Consider the following 21,918-nt stretch of genomic DNA (forward strand, 5'->3'; position numbering starts at 1 on the left):
CGTAGTGAGCAAAATGGCCTTTCATTTCCTGTTCCATCTGCTTGGAGCTCCTTACCCATTGTTAGCCTATTGATCACACTTGTCTGTGAAAACACACAAAAGCAACTTTTTCCCCTACCTGTGGTGCTAGTTATAGGTTTCTGCTAGGGTTGTCTCAGTACAACTGAAGCTAAAACCGAAATCAGAATGACGTTGCAAACTGGGTTCTCCAATGAAGCTGTGGCATTGTATCCAACTTGCATCATGTAGGCATCTCCCTCACAATGTCTACTAGGTCTGTATTTAATATACATGACCTGTATTTACATGCATATATTGTAAGAGACATTGTGAGCTCAAAGGCCCTCGGGAAAATTAGAAACAGATGCTCCCAGGCGCCTGGGTGGCTTCGTCGGTTAAGTGTCCAACATGATCTCACGGTTGGTGGGTTCGAGACCCTTGTTGGGCTCTGCACTGGCAGTGTGGAGCCTGCTTAGGATTCTCTCCTTCTCTCTCTCTCCCCCTCTCTCTGCCCCTTCCTGACTCATGCTTTCTCTCTCTCTCTCTCAAAATAAACGTTAAAAAGAAAGAGAGAGAGAAAGAAAGAAATAGATGCTCCCTCCCTAGGCCATATGTCAGAAAATTGTGTGCTGCCATTAGAACATGGCATATTACTGCCACCTGCTGGGAAGTTGTGGTAAAAATGCAAATCCATAGTGAATGGTAGGACTTGGAGTTTTGCAGTGTACAACTTGAACAGCCTCAAATTACCAGACAGCTGGTTAGCAAAATGGCCAAGAGTATGGGTGCTGGGGTGAGGTTGCCTGGGTTGAATCTCTAGCTCTGACCATTCCTATATAGTGACCGTGGGCATGTGATATGACTTCTTATATCCATTTCTTAATCCATAAATGGGAATGAATAATCATAATACCTCCTTTATGGGATCGAAGTAATGATTAAGTGTGTCAGTGTATGTAAAAAGCTCTCAGAGCAGGGGTGCCTGGCTGGCTCAGTCGGTAGAGCACACGATTCTTGAGCTCAGAGTAGTTGGCTCAAACCACACATTGGGCATGGGGCCTACTTAAAAAAAAAAAAAAAGCTCTTGGAGCCGTACTCAGCACAGAGGGAGTGCCATATGAGTATTTGCTGCCACACTGTTTTAAAATTTATTTAACAAATACTTGTGAAGTGGTTGTGAAATGGCAGGCACATTTCTAAGTCTCCACAAATATCAACCCTCTTAATCCCCGTAACAACCCTTTTGGGACAGGTAACAGCATATGTAGAGGGTTAACTCCAATGTCACAAAATGGGGCACATGAAGGTTTAAATTCCAATAGGTGCTTGCAGACATCACATACCCCTCCCTAGGACATAACTGGATTTCCACATATCAGGGGGATTCCTATTGCCTCCCAAAGAAGTGATGAAGGCTTGTGAATGGGAAGAGAGTTTCAAGATCCTCATTCTCTCCTTAGGCTCGAAGGTTGGGGGTGGAGGCTGTGTGTGACTGAGAGTGAGGGTGAACAGAAGGCAGGAGAAACTGCTAGAAACAGCTTCCTCGGAGTCTACCCTGGGGTTCAGCAAATACAGGTCTAGAAGTAACACACCGTTTGGCACCACGGAAAGCTTCTGAGCGGGCAGAGGGAGGCTTCCAAGTCTTTGGGCCCCGCCCTTCCTAAAGGCCCCGCCCAGAGTCCAGAGCTATGATTACACACTGATTCCCCCCCAAGAGACGCAGGATGGCCTGGTGGGGAAAAGGATTTTATTGGGACGTTAGTGGGGATCACATGGGAGGGTGAATTCTAGGGAACAACAGACACTGGGACCAAGCTGGTGGTCACCTTAAGGAACAATAAATTAACTTACAAAATAAATTAAAGTGAGGAGGTCCCAAGCAGGGAGGCAGCTGGGAATACCTGGGGATTTCTTGGGGATGGAATTTGGAATTGGAAAGGGGAAATAAGAATTTCCAGTCCCCTCACAAAGAGTGTGAAATGAACAATTTTGAGACCCCTCCCCCAGGCTGGGAGTTGGGGTTCTGGGGCTCCAGGAAGAGGGAAGCTCTGGGCTCAGCCAAAGGGGTGAAGGGGGCTGGTTCAGGGTCGTTCCTCCAGGAAGCGGTAGGTGGGGTTCTCATAGCCATGACGCTGCAGTTCACGCAGCTGCTGCTCCTCCAGGGTCAGCATAGGGTCCACCTGCATTTGGGGCGGGGAGGAACAGAGGGGCATAGAGACTTGACCGCAGATCTCACAGCGCCCCTGTGCCCAGGCTCTGGAACTCCTTCCCCATATACCATGTGTTTGTGCCTCTCACCTCCACCACTCCATGGCTGATAGCCCCATAGGGCTTCTTCCTGCGCAAGAGCAGGAGGGAGAGGACGATCAGGGAGCCCCCACCTGCTCCCATGATCAGCAGACCGGACACGGCCTCTCGGGACACACCTGTCCCAGCTGGTGCCTGCATGGAGAGGACATGGGGCAGGGGCCATCTGTGAGGCTCACCAGGGCCCTGTGTGGCTTTGGGAGTCACAGCCTAGCCACTGCCTTCTGACCTCTCCCCCTAGGTACCCAGAATAGTCCTCCTCTTACCAGCTCATCTCTCTGAATCTCCGCTGAGTGGAAAGGAAAACCCCTTGGAACAGATACATTCACCTGGGGGAGCAGGAGGTGTCAGGGACTCAGGAGTCTGGGCACCAGCCTCCTCCTCCCCTGGGCCCCAGTAGGGCATCCCCAGCCTTCTTCTTCCTTAGGACCCCAAAGTCCTTGTCCTCAATCCCTTATTCCCTCAGGCCAAAGGATCCAACCCCCTAACACCCTCCTCCTTCAGACCGAGGAGTCCAGGACCCCTCTCCCATCCACCCTCAACATCCCCAGGTCTCACTTACCTTTCGCTCATACTGCTCCAGGGGGGACATCTTCTCTTTCCCAGAGGATGCAGCGTCTTGTTCTGCGGACCCTAACCCCCAAGTCCTATCTCATTACTGAGAGTTGAGAATGGTGCTACCCCTGCCTGAGGAGGCGGTCAGAAGGGGCACCGGACTTTACCCCAGCAGGTCGGGAGTTCCCAATGTATGGACCCTTTTCCATTCGGGGCTCAGGGACTAGTGGGATTTGGTGGCTGGGGTCTATTCTGGGAGATACTCACCTTTCGGAAGGGCCACGGGGGTGTCTGCTGGCAGCCAGAAGAAGCAAGACAGGTGGAACAGTGAAGAAAGGAGGGCATCATGGAGGAAAAGGGTGGAGACACACCCTCCCAGCCAAGGCAGGAGGATCAAGGATCCTACAGAGGCTTCCACAACCTTAGACATCCGTTCCTATCCTCTCCCATTCACTGTGGTGGCTAAGATACCCCCAGAATTTAAGGGATTGGGATTGAGGTTGGGTGCCTGTCCCCCAAAGTCTAGGGTTATCTACATTTGGGTGAACTCACCATCCTTGGAATCCAGAGGCTGCAGCCCACCCTTGTCCTCACTGCTGCCCCCTGGGGCGGGGGCTTCCAATTCATTGGGACCCAGGTGCTCAGAGTGGAGAAGTTCCTCTGAGGGGAACATGCAGAAAGGGGGTCGACATCACGACCCCCATAGGGATGCCACAAAACAAAACCAGGTGAATAAATGGCACCCTAATACTAGAGTGATTGGGGGTAGCTGTAAGTATGATCTGGGGAAATTGGGGAGCTAGATGAAGGCACCCCTGGCAGGGAGGATGGAGGTTGAAGTTTCAAGAGAATGGCCTCTTTTTTAAAAATGTTTATTTATGTATTTTGAGAGAGAGAGAGAAAGAGCATGAGTGGGGGAGGCATAGAGAGAGAGAGAAGGGAGTGAGAATCCCAGCAGGCTCCACACTGTCAGTGCAGGGCCTGATGCAGGGCTTGATCCCAGGAACTGTGAGATCGTGACCTGAGCTGAAATCAAGGTCAGACACTTAACTGACTGAGTCACCCAGGCACCCCAAGACTGGCCTCTTTAAAGAGCAGGGACAGGTGTGGGACATCCAGTAGGAAGTCACAATAGATCTGGGGGCTTTGGGAGATCACACTTTTTGGTGCTCACGCTCTCATGTAGGCCTCCTCCCTTTGAATCTGGACTGAGTTTGTCACTTGCTTTAATCAACAGAAGGTGGGCCCCTGCCTTAAGAAGACTTGGCAGCTTTCACTTTCATGCTTTGGGGAGCGTGAACCACTGTGTAGGAAGTCCAGGTATCCTGCTGAGAGACCATGCAGAGGGGCTCCATGGATAAGAGACCCTGAGCTGACATGGAGAGGAAGAGAGGCCTGTTGGTGCCAGAGTCCCATCCCTTAACTGATCTGCTAGCCAAGGGTAGCCACACACCGACCAGATGGCAGAATCAGGAGCAAAGAAAATAGTTGTCTTTAAAGCCACTATGTTCTGGAGTTTGTTACATAGGAATAAATAACTGAAACGGTGGAGGGGGGAAGAAAAGTTTGGGGGTCAATATCTGCCTTCACAGATCAGGAATGGGAACCAGGGGTCACAGGCACTCACGGATCTGGGGCCGCAACTCCTGAGCCAGGCGGGGGTTCTGGTCCAGCAACCCCAGGCTCTGATTCATCCTTTCCTCAATTACTTGAAGGTGGGTCTGCACCTGTGGGGAGGTGAGGATGAACGATGAACTGGGCAGTAGGCAGTTCTCTAGCCTACTGCCTAGAGGTGGGGAAACTGAGGCAGAGTGCAGAAGGAAGGTCCATAGGGTCCAAGGAAAAATAGCATACACAATGGACAGGAAGTAGGGCCAGAGGAGGCCAGAGGAGGAAGGAAACTGGAGGCGAAGCAGAATAAAAAGAAAAGGAAAAGGTGTATAGGAGACAGGAAGTGAAAGGCTTGGAAAAGGAAGTAAGGCAAAAAGGAAAGGAGGAGTCACTAGGAAAAATGCACAAGAGACAATGTACGTATAAGATACCAGGGATATGGCATAGAAGATAGGAAGTGGAGGAAGTGGGTAGGAGGAGCAGAAAGTAGGGTCTGAGGAATAGAAAGTAAGGTTTCAGGGATTATAGAGAAGGAAATGGGATTAGACAGTCATATACAAATGACGTCTTTCTTTTCTTCTTTTTTGTTTAAATTTTTAAAAATTTTTTTATGTTTATATTTTGAGAGAGAGACAGAGACAGAGACAGAGCACAAGTTGGGGGAGGGCAGAGAGAGAGGGAAACACAGAATCTGAAGCAGGCTCCAGGCTCTGAGCTGTCAGCACAGAGTCCAACATGGCGCTCAAATTCACGAGCTGTGAGATCATGACCTGAGCCGAAGTCACTCAGCTGACTGAGCACCCAAGGCGCCCCCTGTTTAATGTTTTTTATTTATTTATTTTTGAGAGACCATAAGCAGGGGAGGGGCAGAGAGAGAGAGAGAGAGAGAGAGAGAGAGAGAATCTGAAGAAGGCTCCAGGCTCTGAGCTGTCAGCACAGAGCCTGACGCAGGGCTCGAACTCACGAACCGTGAGATCATGATCTGAGCTGAAGTCGGACGTTTAACCAACTGAGCCACCCAGGAGCCCCAGAAATGATGTCTTTCAAGGGCAAGACATGGAGTTCAAGAGCACAGAATGGAGTATTCATGGACAGGAAGAGAACATCGAAGAACTAGGAATTGGGATCTGAGGGCACAGGATAGGGGTTGCATGGAAAATAAGTAGTGTTTGGGAGGAAGGAGAGTTGAGGGACAGGAACAGGGTTCAAGGCATTGGAGGAAAATTCTGGGAAAGGAAGTAGGAATCAAAGGGACAAGAAGGGGGTCAAAGGCAAGGAGCTAGGGTGGGGGTAAAGGGCAACATTCCAGGGTCAGGAAGTAGGGATCCAAGGGGCTGGAAAGGGTCCCAAGACTGGGGAGAGGCGTGGGGGCAAGCTCGCCAGGGATAGGTAGAGGTCCAAGGGACAGAAAGAGGGTCTGAGGGGTGGGGCCCTGGAGACTGGGGTCTGAGGGACAACAGGGTATTTGGGAGGCAGGAGCATCTGAGCACCTGGAAGCGCATCTGCTGGGCCTTCTCAGGATCCACGGCAGCCACGTGCTGGTAGTGCCTCAGCGTGTGCCTTCGTTCCTTCTGCTCTGCACGCAGGTAACGCCGCAGGGCCAGCAGGACGCGCTCTGCCTGTGGAAGGGACAAAGGCTGCCTAGGCCTGCCCCAGACCTTTTCACCCACCGCCCCTGCCCCCACGGCTCCCACACCTGAGGCGGATCTCCCTGCAGTGCTGCCAGGAAACCTTCCAAGGCTGCCCGGCGCTGGTCGTTGATAAGGGCGATGACTCGGGTGGCGTGGGTCTCCACCAGGCGCTGTCGCTCACCAGACACCTGCTCCTCCAGGGTCTGCAGAATAGACTGGAAGTGCTGGCAAGGGGGTGAGCACAGGGCCAGGAGAGGTGAAGATAGGTGAAAGTCCAGGTCAACACTCTGGAAAGGCAGTCTGTAGGGCCATGTGGCGGAGGGTGGTGCGGTGGGTCTAGGCACGAGTAGAATTGACTCCAGGGTGGGACCAGATCACAGGATGTGGACTGGAAGGAGTGGGGATACAGGGCCAGGCAGAGTGCAGGTAGGACCAGGCCAATTGGGAGCTGATCTGAGGATGTAAACTCTACCGGGTGGGAACAATCTAGGAACTGAGGCAGCTCACGTTCTGGTGAAATATTTTCCAAGTATTATAGGAAAGGTAAGGCTGTAGGCCTGGGCGGGGCCTACTGGAGATGGCTGTGCCTAAATAGGACCTAGAGGGGTGGAGCAAAGATCAGGAATGGGGCTAACCTAAGGGGAGGGGGTGGGGCCTCTAGAGGTGATCAGTGAGTCATGAGGCTGGGCCTACTGAGGAGGGACTGAGAGTGAAAGTGAGATTAGAGGGGTGGGACCAGAGTCAGGGGATGGGCCTAATAGGAATGTGAATGAATCAAGGATGCTGAGAAGGACCAGGATGCATCTTGCTGGGACTCAGTTTGGGAGATGACCACAGAGCCTGCCCTGAGAGGTAAGGATCAAGTGAGGATCAAGGCAAAACAAGGCCAGTCTGAAGAGGAGAGAAATGCCAGGTCAGACATAGGCCAAGAGGAGTGGAGCCAAATGGAGGGAGGGGGCCAGGAGAGACCAATATAAGTAGGAAGGGGTGGGACAGGATGAGCCAAGACCAGGCCTGGACCCAACTGAGACCAGGTGTGTCCTAGGTATCGGACAGGCAAAAGTAGGACCCGCCAGAGGGTGTCCTACCTCGTTCAGGGCCTGTCTGTCAGCTTTCGGCAGGTTCTTGGACTGGTTGTCTGCCATGGCCCATTCACGCATCACCTAGGGGCAAGAGGAACTTCAGGATCCTCGAATCTACCCTGCTCCACCCAGTGAGTCCCCCAATCCCTCTTCAAGACTTTGGAGGCTCCAGATCCTATAAGTCCTACTTGCTCTTGAGTTCACAAGAGGTAAGGCTCCGAAGGAATGCAAGTGGAAGAATGCAGTTCACCAGAGTTTCCATAGAATCTGCTGGCATCTCAGTGGGATTCTAGGTGGGTCAGGGATCCCTGGTCATCCCAGAGGTGGTGTTGAGGATTAGGGGTTGGATGGGGGCTTGGGGAGTCTTTGGAGGTAGTCTCAATGTGCCTCTGAGGAAATTCCTGGTATTCAGGGAGTTCCGTGTTGTGGGAAATCCTGAGGCCCCAGTATCATCACCTCATTAATCTGGCGCATCCTACGTTCCTCCAGGTCCATCTTGGCTCTCAGGAATCCCTCATGCTCGCTGATTTCTCCAGGCATGCCAAAGTACACGTCCACACCATCTGTGGGCCTTGCGGTGGTGGTCACTGCAAGGCCAGGAACCGGGGAATCAGTCTGAAGCCCATCTTCAGGTTACCCTCCCTTCTTGGAGAACTACATTTCCTAGAGCACACTGGAGACCACCATGTGTCTACTTAACCATGGGTGGTGCAGGGCATCATGAGAGATATAGTTCTGAACTGGGCATGTTCTTGCAAAGCTTAGAAATCTACACCATCCTTCAAGCTTCCCCAAAATAATCCTTAGGAACTACCAGATGGCTCCTCCACTTTCAGGTACCCCCAAGCCACCCTCACCCTTTGCATTCTGCACAGGACAGCCCTTCCACCTCTTCTTTACCCAGTGTTACTCCCATCCCTTCCATTCCCCCCAGTTGGGTCTCTCCCCAACAGGTCCCTCCCAAAGATGCCTCTACACCAAGGCTCCCTCAAATCATCCTCCCTCCAGGATAGAGGGAACTAAGAGTTCAGAGACAGTCTCACCTTTGCTGAACCCTGCAGGGCTATGGGAGCTTGAGGGTGGGACTCTTTCCTCCTCTTCTTCCTCTTCAGCCCGTGGGGGCTCCACGAAGTAATCGTCTACTGGCTGTAGGAAGGATTCCTCTTCTTCCTCGTCCTCACCCCCCTCTACTCTGCCCCCTAGGGGCCAGGACCGGGTGGAGGGGTCACTGAGGGAACAGAAGACTTGAGGCAGTGAGAATACGACCCAGGCCCCCAGGCTTCCATTTCCTGCTTCAGGAGCCTTGGGATGGGCGTGGAGGGTTCCTTCCCACTCACCCAACTGCTGTCCCAGATGGATCAGGGGTGACTGGAGGGGGGCAGCACACATACTCCACACCTCGGAACCGATCCGTGCCACAGGGCAAAAGCATGCCCGAGCCATGCAGGATGAGGCCCTGGGAACGGCAGGCCTGCGGGAAGAGTAGGCCCAGATGCCAGGATTGTGGGCTAGGAGAGGGTAGAGAGGGAGCCTGGATGCCTGGGTCTTGGGGGCTGATGGGACTGGGGGCCTGGATTCCTGATTCTGTCCCAGTGGGAAGAGGGGGCTGAGGCCCAGAGTCAGGTTTGGGGGGGTGGGGTGGGTTGTTAGGGGACTGGATTCCTGGGTTGGGGACTGAGAATGGATGGGCCAGGGTCCTGACCTCCTGTGCCTCCTGATGCCTCCGAGTTGAACTCTCACACTGGTCCATGCGCTCCTGATGCAAGAACCGGCAGCCTTCAGGCACCAGCAGGGCCTCGCTCACGAATTCACCTGCTGGAGAGTGGGGGCACCAGAGTGAGACCCTCCCACAGACACTAGCTCTACCCTCTTCAGAATCCAGACATTTTATCCTCAGAGGTTTCTCTGCCCCACTCTGGACCCAGGCATGCGTCCAGCTTCCTAATATGAGCCTGAGACCGGGGCTCAGAATCTCACCCCAGGGAAACCCCCACTTCTGTTCCCTGCCCCCAGCCTGGGACTCACGCAGGCATTGGAAAGGCACAACCTGGTGGTGGGGGTGAGCACAGCGGCCACCTCGAGAGCCCCCACACCAGCGCTCCATGGGGATGGCCTGTGTCGCCTGTTCCACACGTGCAATCTGCAGCTCCGGGTACATCTGGGGGCAGCGGGTGAGAGTGATCAGCCCACAGCCTCGCCCCCTGCCAGCTGTGCTTCTCCACTGGCCATGTCCCTTTACAAGGCTCTAGTGATCTCCCTAGGTTCTGCTTCTCCGTAGACTCGGTAGCTAAGCCAGCCAGCTCCTTGGCCACGCCCCCAGTAGCTCTCCCTCAGAAGCCCCGCCATCTGCCCAGAAACTCAATCCCCGTAAACCTGCCTCTCTTCTGGTCACCTCTGTCCCCTCCTCCAATAGGTTCCGCCCTCCTTTTAGGCCTCACCGTTTTCTCTGTTTGGCCCCTCAGTAAGCATCCCTTCTCTTTGTATTAGAACTGGCTTTTCCTAGCTACACCTCCCAGCTTTCCACTCTCGCATTGGGCTCCACTCTCTTGCAGGTCCAAAAGGTCTTTTTTCTTAGCCCCGCCTCTCCTTTGACCACGCCCACCTGTGCCCCTACTCCTTAAGGTACCTACCACAGATTGCTAAACTGTCTCTTCACTGGATACAGTTCTTAGCTGACCCTCTTTGCACAGTTCTCCTTTCCTGCCCTAGTTTCTCAAAAACAGGTCCTGCCCTATCCTAAATTCGCCTCTTTCTCAGCCACGCCCCCTAGCTTCCCCTGACTACTTAGATCTCTCATTCTCCCTGGACCATGCCTTTTGCACGACTAGCTTCTTTCTTTTGGGCTATCCGGACAGTCTCGGAACCGTTTTCCTGCGGACCACGCCCCTCCCAGCAGGTCCCGCCCACCTGTCTGCAGTATTCCAGCACCCGTTGCGGATCGCGGAGACAGCGTCGTGAGCGCTGTTGGTCTGGTTCCCAGCGGCCGGTGCGCAGGTCCCGGTGAAGAGTTAGGTGCCCACATAGTCCAGCCACCTGGGCCGACCCTGGAGCCTGAGGGTCGGGTCAGAGGGGTCAGAGAGGGCCCAGGGACACTGGCACGTGTGTCCCCCAGACCTTTGCTCCTTAGGACCCGGAGGTTCAGAACCCCAGCACCAGCCCCTCCACCAAGTGCCGCGCACTCGCCTCCTAAGAGGTACTGTTCCCCGGGAAACAGCTCCCACTGGGCGGGGGCGCCACAGCTCTCCCGTTGCTATGGCGACCCAGGTCCCCCGAGAGGCTCGCGGCCTTGTTGCCGCGGAGACAGGCTCCGCCCCCACCCCGGCGCAGCCGCACTGGAGCCCGAAGGGGTTAAAACTGAATCGCGGGGGAGGAGGCCAGAACCCAGGCGTTCTGGCCCCTCCTCCCACCATCCCTAGCTCAGGGTCCTATTCTCCGGTGCAAAGACGACAAGGCCTGGCTTCAGGGCCCTGCAGGCCTGGACACCAGGTCCTTTGAGGGATGGAAAGCTACATCCTGGGTCGGGGGTCGGTGTCTGAAGACCTAGACTCTTCGGTTCTGGGAGGCTGAGGGGGCCCTCAAATATGTCCAGAGGATGCAAGGGGCCAAGATTCTTGGATCCAGGTGTCTTACTGTCTGGTGGGTCCTGTCTGGTTGGGGCTGACTCACCTAGGTCGAGAGGGTCTGAGGGGGCTGGGCTTTTGGGACCACGGCTCTGGAAAAGCCAGTTCCTAAGCTAGCGGCGGGAGGCAGCTGGGAGGACAGAAGATGGGGGAACTGGGACCTGAACCCCTGGGTTCATGAATGCCTAGTGCCATTAGGGGCGTATGGGGGCCTACCACTTGGCCGGAAAGACTGCGCTTTCTGCCCTGGACGCGTCCGCGTCCGGGCCCAAGGCCCGGTCCCGCCCCTTCCCCCATCCCCCAGGACCCGGCCGGGCCTCACCTCGGCCGCGCTGGGGCTCCCACCGGCCAGGCTCCCGACGGCGAGCTGCGCGCGCAGAAGCAGCAGCAATAGTGGCAGCAACAGCGGCAGCGGCGGCGGGCCCGGGTGGCGGCCCAGACCGCGAGCGGCAGGGCTAGTGGGCCCCATGTCCCGGCCCTCGCGCCCTCACGTCCCCTGCACTCCGGCCCGGCCCGGCCCGGCCCGGCCCCAGCGGTGACAGGAGCTCCCAGCGCCACCGCCGCCGCCGCCGCCGCCTCCTCCCGCCGCCCCCGGGCTGCGCCGGCGCCGCCAGCCCCGCCCCACGCCGGCCCCGCCTTCCTAGCCAGGACAATAGCGTGGCAGCTCTGCGCAGACTGGAGCAGCTCGGGAACCCCGGGTGGGAGCCGGCGCCAGGCCCCCGCCTCCTAGAGATTCCAGGAGTCCCACCCCATGCAAGGGCCTAGCCGGCAGTCTGGGTCATAGGCTCCGCCGTTTTGAGCCCTTTCTCAGGACCCTCACCCCCAGCTTTCTCTTCCCTCGGACCCAGACACTCAAAATCAGCCTCTTTCTCTTCCAGGCATGCCAACATTGAAGACCTCCACCGTCCCCCGATAGATTTGTCTCTTGAGGTCCCAGGAATACAGGCTCTGAAATTTCCCTAATCAAGGATGCAGCAGTTGAGATCCAGTCCCCTTCTTCCTCAGATCCAGGAATCTGGACTGCAGGCCCTTTCTTTTTCAGGACCAGAGAACAAGCCCCCACCCTGTCTCCCTAGGACCTGGGCTCTTGGCCTTCTGCTCTGCTTTCCAAGGATCCCAGGTGTCTGGACCTTTAATTCCTAGCTCAAGGATGCATAAAACCAAAGCCCGTAGGTCCTTTCTTTAAGGATGACCTGAGTCAGGTACCCAGCACCTCAGGACAAGGGCCTCAACCCTATCCTTGCTTTAAGGACCATGGCATTTCTATTTTCTCACCCCTAGCCTCTCCCACCCTGCCTACTCTTCAGGGCTCACTGTTGTCTCCTTAAATAACTGTAGAATTCTGTTTTCCGCAAGCCAACTGGGGCAACACTATCATGTATGTGCATCTGTGCATGTGCGTTTGTGTAGATGTATGTTAAAAGAGCCCGGAGTGCTAAATGGGTAGCAAAAGGGTGGGAGGTGGCTCAAGGTTTTGTTCCTACAGCCACTTCATCACCTAGGGTAGAGAATAGGGTAGAGGAAGGGTCTTAGGGCTGATTTAATGGACCCCTTCCTTGATGGAGGGTAATAATGCCAGGAGGATCTCCAAGACGCATTCACTCATTGACTTTTTTTTTTTTTATTATTAAACATAAATATTCTCATTCCAAGATTCCACCCCACCCACCCCACACTACTCTCCTCTCCCCATGATGGTTCTCACCCTATCCTCATTCCTTGGATTCAGTTCATCCAGGGCCCTTAAGGAGGTTGAAAGGAATCGAGATGGTGGCCATGTGGGGTTCCCAGAGAGTAATTAGCCATCTTGGCTGCACTTGAATTGGCCAAGCAAAGGGTCCCTCAGGGAGAACCAGGACAGGGCCTGGTCTGGCCTCCATCTTAACCTACGTTGCCTTTTTCTCAGTATAGGTGGTCATCTTGAAATCTCTTCTTTCCACACCTAGAAACAATTTCCATCCCTGCCTTCCATCCCATCACCCCCTGCCCCCGTCCGTCTACAAAGAGCCCATCTGCCATCTTGAATCTCTTTTACACAGGGGAATAGTCGGTCATAGTGGCCATCTTGCTCCCACTTGGGGACCTCAGTCCCCTTTGACTGAGCTGACTGTACACCAGTAATCCAGAGAACTGTAATGATCTTTCTCTCCCATCAGTGTTCAATTTTGGAGGAGTAAGGTCACCATCTTGTTCTGGTTCCTCAGAAATCAGGACAATCCATTACGGCAAGTTGAAGATCCCAGGACTCTTCACTTGGAGAGGTGTCACACATGAGTTTGGAGACGTGGGTGGCTGGGTGTGGGGAAGGCAGCGTATGGGAAGGGTGGAGTCCTGGGGGTCAGATCTGGGGGTCCAACGGATGTAGGTTTGATGTAGCTGGTAAAAGCTCGAGGATGGGGTGTGGTGAGATAACCTGCCCGAGCTCTATACAGTCTGCAGGGTGGGACCATGCCTAGGTGTGGGTTGAAGTCATAGAAGGTAGGGGTCCCTGGAGGTCCAAGGGGGGAGGGGGGCGGCAAGAAGAGGCCGCCTCCAGGGCCTTCACCAAGGCTCAGGCTCACACTGACTCCTCGGACCTTGTAGTAACCATTGGTTGGGTCCTGAGGGACAAATGGGATTTGTTAATGTATGTGAGGATATAAGATGGGGTGAGGGTCACTAATGGAGAGGCACACTTAGAGCCAGACCTAGAGAGAGACAAAAAGACAGAAGCAAGAGCAAACGGAGACCCAGAGTCAGAGAGATAGACGTACAGACTGATAGGAAGACAAATTGGGACAGGAAAACAGAGACAAGAGATAAAAGGACAGACAGAAATGGGCAGAGAAAGGCAGCAACAGAGGAGTATAGGCTTGCTGAGGGCTGGTGGTTTGGAAGGAGATGCAGTGGGAACAGAGCGGTTGAGACTAAGACATTCATTCATTCATCTGCCCACCGGCCCCAAGGCTTTGATTCTGTGTCATGTCTTACGCTGCTGCTGGACATGTCTCTCAAGGGGAGAGACTGGGCCCTGCCTACATGGAGATCCCAGGCCAAAGAGGAAATGGCAAAACACCAGAGTCCAGGGGGGTCAGGGTAGTGATGAGGGAAATACAGGCAGAGTGAGAAGGCTTGATGGGGAAGCACAAACAGGATTTCAGGGCTGGGATGGGAATCCAGGAAAGAGTGGTCCTAGTTGTGGCAGGTGGAGCACAGACAGAATGATCAGGGCTGTGAGTAGGGAAGCACGGACTTTCTAGAACAAGAAATGTGTGAGCTGAGACCAGAGGAATGAAGGGCAGAATTAGGTAGTATGGGAAGGAAAGTGGTGTTTCAGGCCAATAGAATAGCATGTGCTAGGTACAGAGGGGACAGAGAAGGGCTCTGGGCTAGGGACTGAGGTCAGTGGAGGCCAAGAGAGGGGACTTCAAAGGAAGGGCCGGTCTGGGGAGAAGTGAGGCCAGTGCGGGAGCTGGTAGGTAGGAAGGGGCCTGGCAGAGGCATCCAGGAGACCTGAGGCAGGACTGTGATGGGAAAGCACAGGCAGAGTGAGCCCTGATGTGGGGCTCCGAGAGGGAGGCCAAGGCTGGGACACATTTGTGGGCATTATCAGCAGCTGTGCAAACAGGACCTGGAGGTGGGTGAAGTGGCCCAGGAGGCAGGAGGAAAGTGTGGAGGAGGCTAAGTCCTAGCTCTGGGGGCAAGAGAGTGAAAAAGGAGGGGACCAAGCAGGGAGAGAGCTGGAGACTCAGTGAAAGGAAACCATCCCTTCCCAACACTTACCTTGGTCTCCAGAGCCCCTTCCTCATCCAGAACCAGGTCACTGTGATCCGTGTGCACGATGGGGCCCTGGGATAGGGTGCTTAGTGAGAGGGGGCACTCAGAGGATCCTCCTGGTCCAGCGCCAGACCCTGACAACCCTCAGTTGGACAGTGGAGGCCAGGCAGGAGGGACCAAGAGCACCTGGAGCTGGGGTCTAGACTCAAGACAACAAAGGGCCCTGGGGACGTATTTGGTCTAGGGGATAACTGGGTCAGGAGCATATTTGGACTTGGGGGACATGTTAGCCCGGGATTACTTATTAGGATGTGGACCGCCTTTGAGTTTGGGGGCTCAGTGGGGACTGGGAGAACAGTTGGGACTGGGTTACTAGTTGTTCTAGAGGCTGAGTCTTGTCTGGGGACCCTGCATCCTACCCGGTCCTCGCCACTGCCGGTCTCCTCCTCTTCAGGGCCTCTTGAACTGGAGCCATCACTGCTGCCTGGGATTCGTACCAGGTTCTTTTGCTTGGAGAAAGAGGCTGAGGCCAGGGACAGTGGGAGGCAGAGATAAGTGATGGGGCAGGGTCATGGTTTGCAGAGACCAATGAACAGGAAGAGAGAGGGCTGGGTTGGGTCAGGAGGCTGGGAACCAATGAGAACCTGCAAGGGGGAGGAGTGTGACCCTGAGGAGAAGGACTTAGGGCTTGAGGGAGGAACCAGGGTCTGAAGGTGAGTCTGAGGCCAGAGAGGTGAGACTGGGGGGGGTCTCAGCCAGGTCAGTGCGGGGAGGGGGCTGGGGGATGGTGCTGAGGTGGGGCTCAGTCACTGACCCTTGCCATGGCGCCAGCAGCAGAGGGCCACCCCAATGATGACCGTAAGAAGAGTCACGGCTGCAGCAGCCACTGCAGCCACAATCCGCACTGTGGGCAGCAAGTCTACAGGAAGGAGAGGGGATGTTCTGAGGAGGGTAAGCATGAGACCCAGGAAGAACTGGGGAACAGGGACTCAGGACTTGCTTGCGTTGGCGTCTCTGGATTCAAAAAGTCCCCAAGTTTGGGGATACCCAAGTTTGTAGGTCCCTTAGCTTGAGGTCCCTTAGGCTTACAGGCTCATGAATTTGAGGTTCCACAAGTTTAAACTCCCTGGCTCTAGGGAGTCCTAGAGTTTGAAGGGTTTTTAACTTTACCATTCCCCATATTTGGCACTTCCTTTCTTTGGGGCACCTAAGTGTGAGGGGGGGGTCTCTCAGTTTAGAATTCCATATTTGAAGGAATTTACTGTTTTGAGGGTCTCAGGGTTCAAGGGACTCATAGTTTTGAGGCTTTCAAGATTTGAGGGTGTCTGCATTTGGAGGTCTTTGATTTAGAGACTGTGGCGTGTGGGGGTTTGGGATCCTCAGATTTGGAGGCTTCAGGCCCAGGATCTCACCTCTACGCCCCAGGCTGACCCGGGCACCTCCCTCGCCCAACCGGTTCCTGGCACTGCAGTTGAAACCCCTGCTGAAGTCCGATTCCTGGGTCCCCGAAATGTGTAGCACAGAGATCAGGGCTGGGCCCTGGCCCCCGCGGCCCTCGGGGGCTGGGAATGTCTCCACCAGGAACCGACCCTGAGACCCCGCCGCCAGAAAGCCCTCATCCCAAGACCAGACCTGGGGGCACACACAAAAAGGAGGTCATTAAGAAGACTGGAGAAGGAAGGAAGGGCAGGCAAGGTGTCGAAAAGTTAGAGGTGGTCATAGCAGTTTTGGGGGTCTGGCTTGGGAGGACAGGGATAACAACTGGGCTGGTCATGAGAGCGGGGACATTCCCTTACCACAGCATCTGGGGCCGGAGATGCAAAGACTAGACATTGCAGGCGGGCGGGGCCCCTCAGGAAGGCGGGCGCAGAATGCAGGGCGGTCACAATTGGGGGAGCTGTTTTGGAGATTGTGGACCAGTCATATAGAGGCCCTGCCCTCAGAAACGTCAGTTCTCAATAAGGCGGGGCCAGGTCTCGGCACACTTCACGAAAGCCAATCAACCAGGCCACGCCCCTCAACAAACCCCGAATCCCTCAGAGGCTCGCCTTCGCGTGGTCTGGCTCCCAGCCCCAGGCCCCGCCGTCCAAAAAGCTCTCCCTCTCAAGGGCACGCCCACCCCCGTTTAGGGCTGGCCCCCTCTGTCCACTCTGTGTCCCGTCCCAGGCTCTGCCAGGTCTTCTAGGAAGCGCCACTTTCTCACCGTTCACAGTCAACCTAGCCTCCGCAGCGCCGCCCCCCAGGCCAGAGAGCCCCGGCTCAGCTCTGCACACGTAGTCGCCTGCATCCTCGGGCCCCACCGACGGAAGACGCAGCGTGGGCCCAGAGCCCAGCACCTGGGAGAGGGTAGGGGCATCAGGGGCAGGACCTTGAGAGGAAGTTCTGTCCACCGCCAGCCACGGCCACAGGCTTTAGATCGGGTCTCACCTGCGCGTCCCCGCTGCGGGTCCAAGTTACCCGTGGGAGCGGGTTCCCGCGCCAGGCACAGCTGAAGGAAGCGTCTCCCCCTACGTCTACAGACATGGGCTCCGGCCTTGCCTGCAGAATCGGCCCGACTGGAGGAGAGGAGAGGAGAGGAGGTGTCACATGGTCGGGGAAGGATGCAACTTCAGACCCAGGATCGGCTACTCAGAAACGACATCTTCCCGCCCCTGCTCCCCGTGGCGTTGACCCAGCACAGCCAATCCCTGCCTACATCCTTTTCCGTCCCACCTTCTCCCGCAGCCAGTCGCAGCCACGCCCCCCAACTGCCCCACTTTGGCCACACCCAGGGCCCCTCCCCCGCTCACACTGCACGTCCAGCGCTGTGCTGCGGTTGGCGCTACCCACTGCGTTGCTGACCTCGCAGGACACTGGCTCAATCAGGAATGAGGCGTCTGCCACAACCTCCAACATTGGTCCGCGGGCCCCGAGCACGGGGGAACCTCCCTTTGCCCACCTGCAGAGGCAGTGAGGCTGCTCATGTTGTCCCTGCTCCCCTGGCACTCCCGCGCACGTCCCAACCCTAGTCCTCCCTAAACCCTGCTCTGGGCTGAGGAGAGGCGACCTCACCTATAGCCTGTGACAGGAGGTTGGGCTGTTGCTTGGCACAGGAAAGTGACCTTCTCTCCCTCCAGCACACTCTGTGGTTCTGCAGACAGAGTCACCACTGGGGGATCTGTGGAGGTAGGTCAATGGTTAGCGGTGGGCAAGGACCTGGAACACCTCCATGGAGCATCTGAGTCCAGTGCCCAGCCTCTCCACCCCAGGAGTCTGGGTCCCCACTCTCCTCTTCCTTTTTTTTTTTTTTTTTTTTTTTTAATGTTTATTTTTGAGAGAGAGAGAGAGAGAGATCGCGCGCGCGCGCGAGCATGAGAGGGGGAGGGGCAGAGAGAGAGGGAGACACAGAATTTGAAGCAGGCTCCAGGCTCCGAGCTGTCAGCACAGAGCCCGACGTGGGGCTCGAACTCACAGACCATGAGATCATGACCTGAGCCGAAGTTGGAATTTCAACTGACTGAGCCACCCAGGCGCCCCTCTCCTCTTCCTTTTGAGCTAAGAAGTCCAAGACTCCAGGTCCCAATTTCCCCAGGGTCCCAGGTCCACAGCCTCCTCTTTCCTCAAACCTTGGAGTCCAGACCTCAGGCCTCTCTTTTCCCAAGGGCCTGCAGCCTGGAGGGTCAATTTTTAACTGCACTCACACTGCAGGCTTAGTGTGATAGCTGTATCCTTCCCTGAGGGCAGGGCCTGGCTCCGGGCCCGGCAGACCAAGGTGGCTCCGTCATCAGCGCTGGAAGGAGTCAAGGATAAGATGCTCTCCACCAACCTAGTGGTTCCTTCCTTCAGCAGGGTCTGGAGGTTATGAATAATAATAATGATTTCATCTTCTTGCTATATTGTGTTTACTATGTATCAGGCACTTCAAAGTACTTTATTTAATCCTCACGATTACCCTATGAAGTGAATATTATTGTCCCTATTGTACAGATAAGGAAACTTGAGGGACAGAGAGGTTAAGTTACCTGAACTCAAGATCAATCAACTAGCAAGTGATTTGATCAACTAGCAAGGATTTGAACCCGAGATGTCTGGCTCTGGAATCCTTACCCTTAATCACATACTAAGGGTCCTAACCCTTGAACTTCCTTCCTCCCATGCCCTTTTCTCCTCTGGATAAGCCTGTGGTCTGAGCAGACCCCAGATTTCCCTGAATGGGCAAGAGCTGCACAGGGATTTCGACCTGACCTGGTGGAAGGTGGTCCCATCCAGACGGATCCCATCTCGGAACCACAGCAGCTCAGGGATGGGGCGGGCATCCCCACGGCTCCGACAGGTCAGATTTGCAGGAACTCCAGCAACCAGAGACACAAAGGGGCCTCCCAGTACCTGGGGGGCTTCTGGGGGTACTGTGGGGTGGATTGGAGTCAGAGCTGGACCCTGGGCCCAGAGACCCCAATCTTCCCAGCTCTAACTAACCACCCCTCTGGGCTCCTCGGACTCTGACACTCAGCTAAGCACTGGCTGTCCCCCTGGGCTTCCCAGGTACAAGTGGATTGAGTCCTCACCCAGCACATGCAGTTGGGCTGGCCGAGAGCGGAGGCCTGCTTGTGTAGCCTGACATTCATATGATGCTTGATCCTCTAGCTCCACGGGCCTAATGTAAAGGTCGTGCTGGCCACTGGCTGCGTTCCCTGATATCCAGTACCGGGACCACCCTGAAGTTAAGGAAGAGGCAGTCACACCATGATTCTGAGTTCCTGGCCTCAGTCTCCTTTCCCAGGCACCCCACACCAGAAAGACACCAAAAAGTGGGTGCTGAGCCAGAGAGACTAACCCTCTCGCATCCAGAGTCATGGCAAACTTGGGGGTGAAAACGTCGGAAAAAAGAAAACAATTGCTATAAAAATCAGATTAGTACTATGTCTGGGGTGAGGAGAGGGCTATGGTAGGAGAGGGAATAAGAAAGGCTTCTGAGGAGCTGACAAGGGTCATGAGTAGTAGTTACAGGAGTGTCTACTTTATTTGGCAAATCTTCCTTTTGTGTTTTATATGCCTTCCTACATTTATGTAGTATTTTATAATACAAACAAAAATCTTCTACCCCCTAAAGAAGCTAAAACTTCAGTTCTCCCAGATGTTTATCTGAGCCCATCAATTTCCTAAATTTGAAAACATTAAAACAGAGACTTCAGATACGGCGCAAGCTCAGCACCCCCACCTGGAGCCAACCCCTCCTGAGTAGAGAGAACAGTCTCACCTGGTAGGTCCCTTTCACCCCCTAGAGCCAGCCCGTCCTTGGTCCACTGAACCAGCCCCCAGTATTCGCCCAGGGCACAGGGCAGCCGGGCCTCAGCCCCCAGCAGTGCTACCAGGTCATCCGGTTGTTGCAGGAAATGGGGCGACGGGCCTAGGAGAATTGGGGGAAGGGAGTAAGGTTGAGTTTAGGAACGATCTTAGCTCCCTCATTCGGGACCCAGGAGCCTAGGCTCCCGAAGTTCTCGTCCGGCAGATCTAGGAGTCTGAACCCCCAGTTCCATCCACCCCAGTAAAGAGGCAGCTGGCAAACAATCCTCCCCCCAAATTCATCCGTCCCTAGAGGTACCTGCATGCCCTCTGAGGCAGAAGAGGAGAACGAGGAGGGCGGAGACCAGCATCCCCGTCGTGTGTCCCCCAAGATTCCGCAGACTTGCTGCACGGGCTTTCCTGCTAACTTCTTCCTCAATAGCACACCTCTCACAACCCTGGTGGGAGCTCCCTTCGCGCCCGACTCTTCGCCCCAGGCTAGAGGCCACCCCGTTTCTGGCCTGGAGTTCCCGCAGTCTGCCCAGCTGCAGGCTCCAACACTCTGAAACACAGGCGGGTTCCGCGCCCTCTGTCTCTGAGAGACCGGGGAGGGCCCGATCCCACTCGCCCCGCCCCCTTGGAGACCCGCCCTTTCCCATTGAGGAACTCGCGCGGCAGAGACTTGGATGAATGGGGGCAACCAGGGCGGGGTTTCCCCGCGGGCGGGCGCCCCAGCCAAATTGGGGTCTGGGAGCCAGAACACCTGGGTCGAAGAAGGGCGTCCCGGCTGAGTTGGACACCTGCACCCAGCCAGGCTTGTGGGGGACATGGCGGGGGGAGAGAGTGGAAGAAACTTGCTCAGCCCAGGTCCTCGGAGGGACGGCGCTGAGTGGAAACGAAGCTATAAACGGGAGCCTCTGGGGCCTCGCTAGTTTCCGCGCCCTGGGGAGGCGGGGCCCGGGCCCCGCCTGGGCCTGAGGGTCAAGAAGAGGACACCGGGGTGCCTGGGGCAACCGGGACCCCCGAGAAGAGGAGGGGGTCCAGCTCTTCTCGCTTCAAAACCCCTCTTAAAAAGGGGTTGAACCCCTTTTGCTGCAACCCATAGCACGTCCAAGGATCCAGGAATCCAGGCCCCCAGCATCCCCCGCCTTCCCGAGACCCCGCAGTCCCGGCTCAGCCCCTCGTCCCCGCTGTGGTTGCTGGGCGACGGCTGGGAGGCGGCGGTGCCCGAGCTGGGGCAGGCGGGGAGGCTGGGAACCGCGCAGCTTGTCCTGACGGCCGCCTGCCGCCCAGCTGGGGCGTTCCCACGCTTCTGGCCGGCCGGTGCGCTGCGCAGCTGGCCCGGCAGGTGGGCGGGACCCCAAGCCAATCGAGTGCGACCTGGAGGGGGCTGGGACCCTGGGTCTGACATTCCTGAGCCTGTAGTGACTGGGGGCCCACACTCAGGTTCTCTCTCGTTCCTGAGCTCAGATTCTGACGTCCTCACATGGCAGGCGTTTGGACTCTAGGATTCTAAGACTGGGCGAACAGACCTCTGTTGACTGACAAGTTAATGGCCTGAACTGCCAGTTTCTGAGGAGCTGGAGACTCAGCTAGGTCCCCTGCGTGCAGCATGGTGCAGTTGGGAGAGGATGATAGGGGGTCAGAAAATCTGGTCTTAAGTCTTAGAGTCAGTGGATTAACCACCAATCTCTCCCACCCCCACGCAGGCCCAGGAGGATTTGAAAATCACAGACGGTGAACATCTGCCCTAAGTCCTGTGTGTGCGTTGAGGGGGGACGGTTGGAGGCCTCAACTCCTAGGACCTTGGGGAGAAGCTTCAGGACTCCTGAGTCTGAGAGACTTCTAGGTCTGGCGGCCTGAACTGGCTTCCTTCTGGGGACTCCAGTGACTGCATTTTGACATAGGATGAGCTTGGAGCCAGGACTCCTGAGTCTTGGAGAGGAAGTCAGGTAGTAAGGCTGTTTTTCCAGACACCTGACATCGCTTCCCCTTCCTAGCTCTCTTGGGCCACAGGCATGGAAAGATGGAGAGCCTGAGGTCCCAGGAGCATCCAGAGAAGGAAAACAGCCAAAGTGGAGGGTGGAAGGTTTG

At 55.6% G+C, this 21,918-nt stretch overlaps 2 protein-coding genes across 4 annotated transcripts; both read right to left on the reverse strand.

Annotated features, from left to right (window-relative positions):
- Nucleotides 1–1,730: 1,730 nt before the first annotated feature.
- Nucleotides 1,731–11,360, reverse strand: APLP1 (amyloid beta precursor like protein 1). 3 transcript variants are annotated; one of them, XM_042919045.1, is made up of 17 exons: nt 11,129–11,360; nt 10,094–10,237; nt 9,212–9,344; nt 8,889–9,001; nt 8,524–8,657; nt 8,230–8,414; nt 7,643–7,773; nt 7,193–7,267; nt 6,170–6,328; nt 5,964–6,092; nt 4,490–4,589; nt 3,415–3,522; nt 3,130–3,153; nt 2,870–2,940; nt 2,574–2,636; nt 2,299–2,442; nt 1,731–2,180 (listed from the first exon to the last, which is right to left on the reverse strand). In XM_042919045.1, exons 1-17 carry the CDS (start codon nt 11,273–11,275, stop codon nt 2,082–2,084), a joined length of 1,959 nt encoding a protein of 652 aa, XP_042774979.1. In that variant the 5' UTR covers nt 11,276–11,360; the 3' UTR covers nt 1,731–2,081. The 3 variants fall into 3 exon arrangements, with proteins under 3 accessions (XP_042774979.1, XP_042774978.1, XP_042774980.1); XM_042919044.1 differs by having other exon boundaries at nt 3,130–3,156; XM_042919046.1 differs by lacking the exons at nt 10,094–10,237; nt 11,129–11,360 and adding an exon at nt 9,817–10,045 and having other exon boundaries at nt 3,130–3,156.
- Nucleotides 11,361–12,490: 1,130 nt separating this feature from the next.
- KIRREL2 (kirre like nephrin family adhesion molecule 2) lies at nt 12,491–20,653 on the reverse strand. The gene is given in 16 exon segments (XM_042919004.1): nt 12,491–13,406; nt 14,569–14,634; nt 14,982–15,085; nt 15,377–15,481; nt 15,975–16,194; nt 16,359–16,459; nt 16,766–16,898; nt 16,990–17,117; nt 17,352–17,500; nt 17,614–17,719; nt 18,243–18,393; nt 18,787–18,947; nt 19,107–19,256; nt 19,799–19,948; nt 20,144–20,605; nt 20,608–20,653. Coding segments are annotated over 16 exon segments (2,568 nt in total). The 3' UTR covers nt 12,491–13,070.
- Nucleotides 20,654–21,918: the final 1,265 nt, after the last annotated feature.

This window comes from Panthera leo, chromosome E2 (assembly GCF_018350215.1).
Source record: "Panthera leo isolate Ple1 chromosome E2, P.leo_Ple1_pat1.1, whole genome shotgun sequence".
Taxonomy (NCBI): Eukaryota; Metazoa; Chordata; class Mammalia; order Carnivora; family Felidae; genus Panthera; species Panthera leo.

Coding starts and splice junctions, on each gene's coding strand:
- APLP1 (XM_042919044.1), bottom strand. CDS start 11,275: ATGGGGCCCACTAGCCCTGCCGCTCGCGGTCTGGGCCGCCACCCGGGC. Junction 6,093..6,169: donor TGCAGGGAGATCCGCCTCAG/GTGTGGGAGCCG, acceptor TCCCTTCCACAG/GCAGAGCGCGTCCTGCTGGC. Junction 2,443..2,573: donor AGATTCAGAGAGATGAGCTG/GTAAGAGGAGGA, acceptor CTCTCCATGCAG/GCACCAGCTGGGACAGGTGT.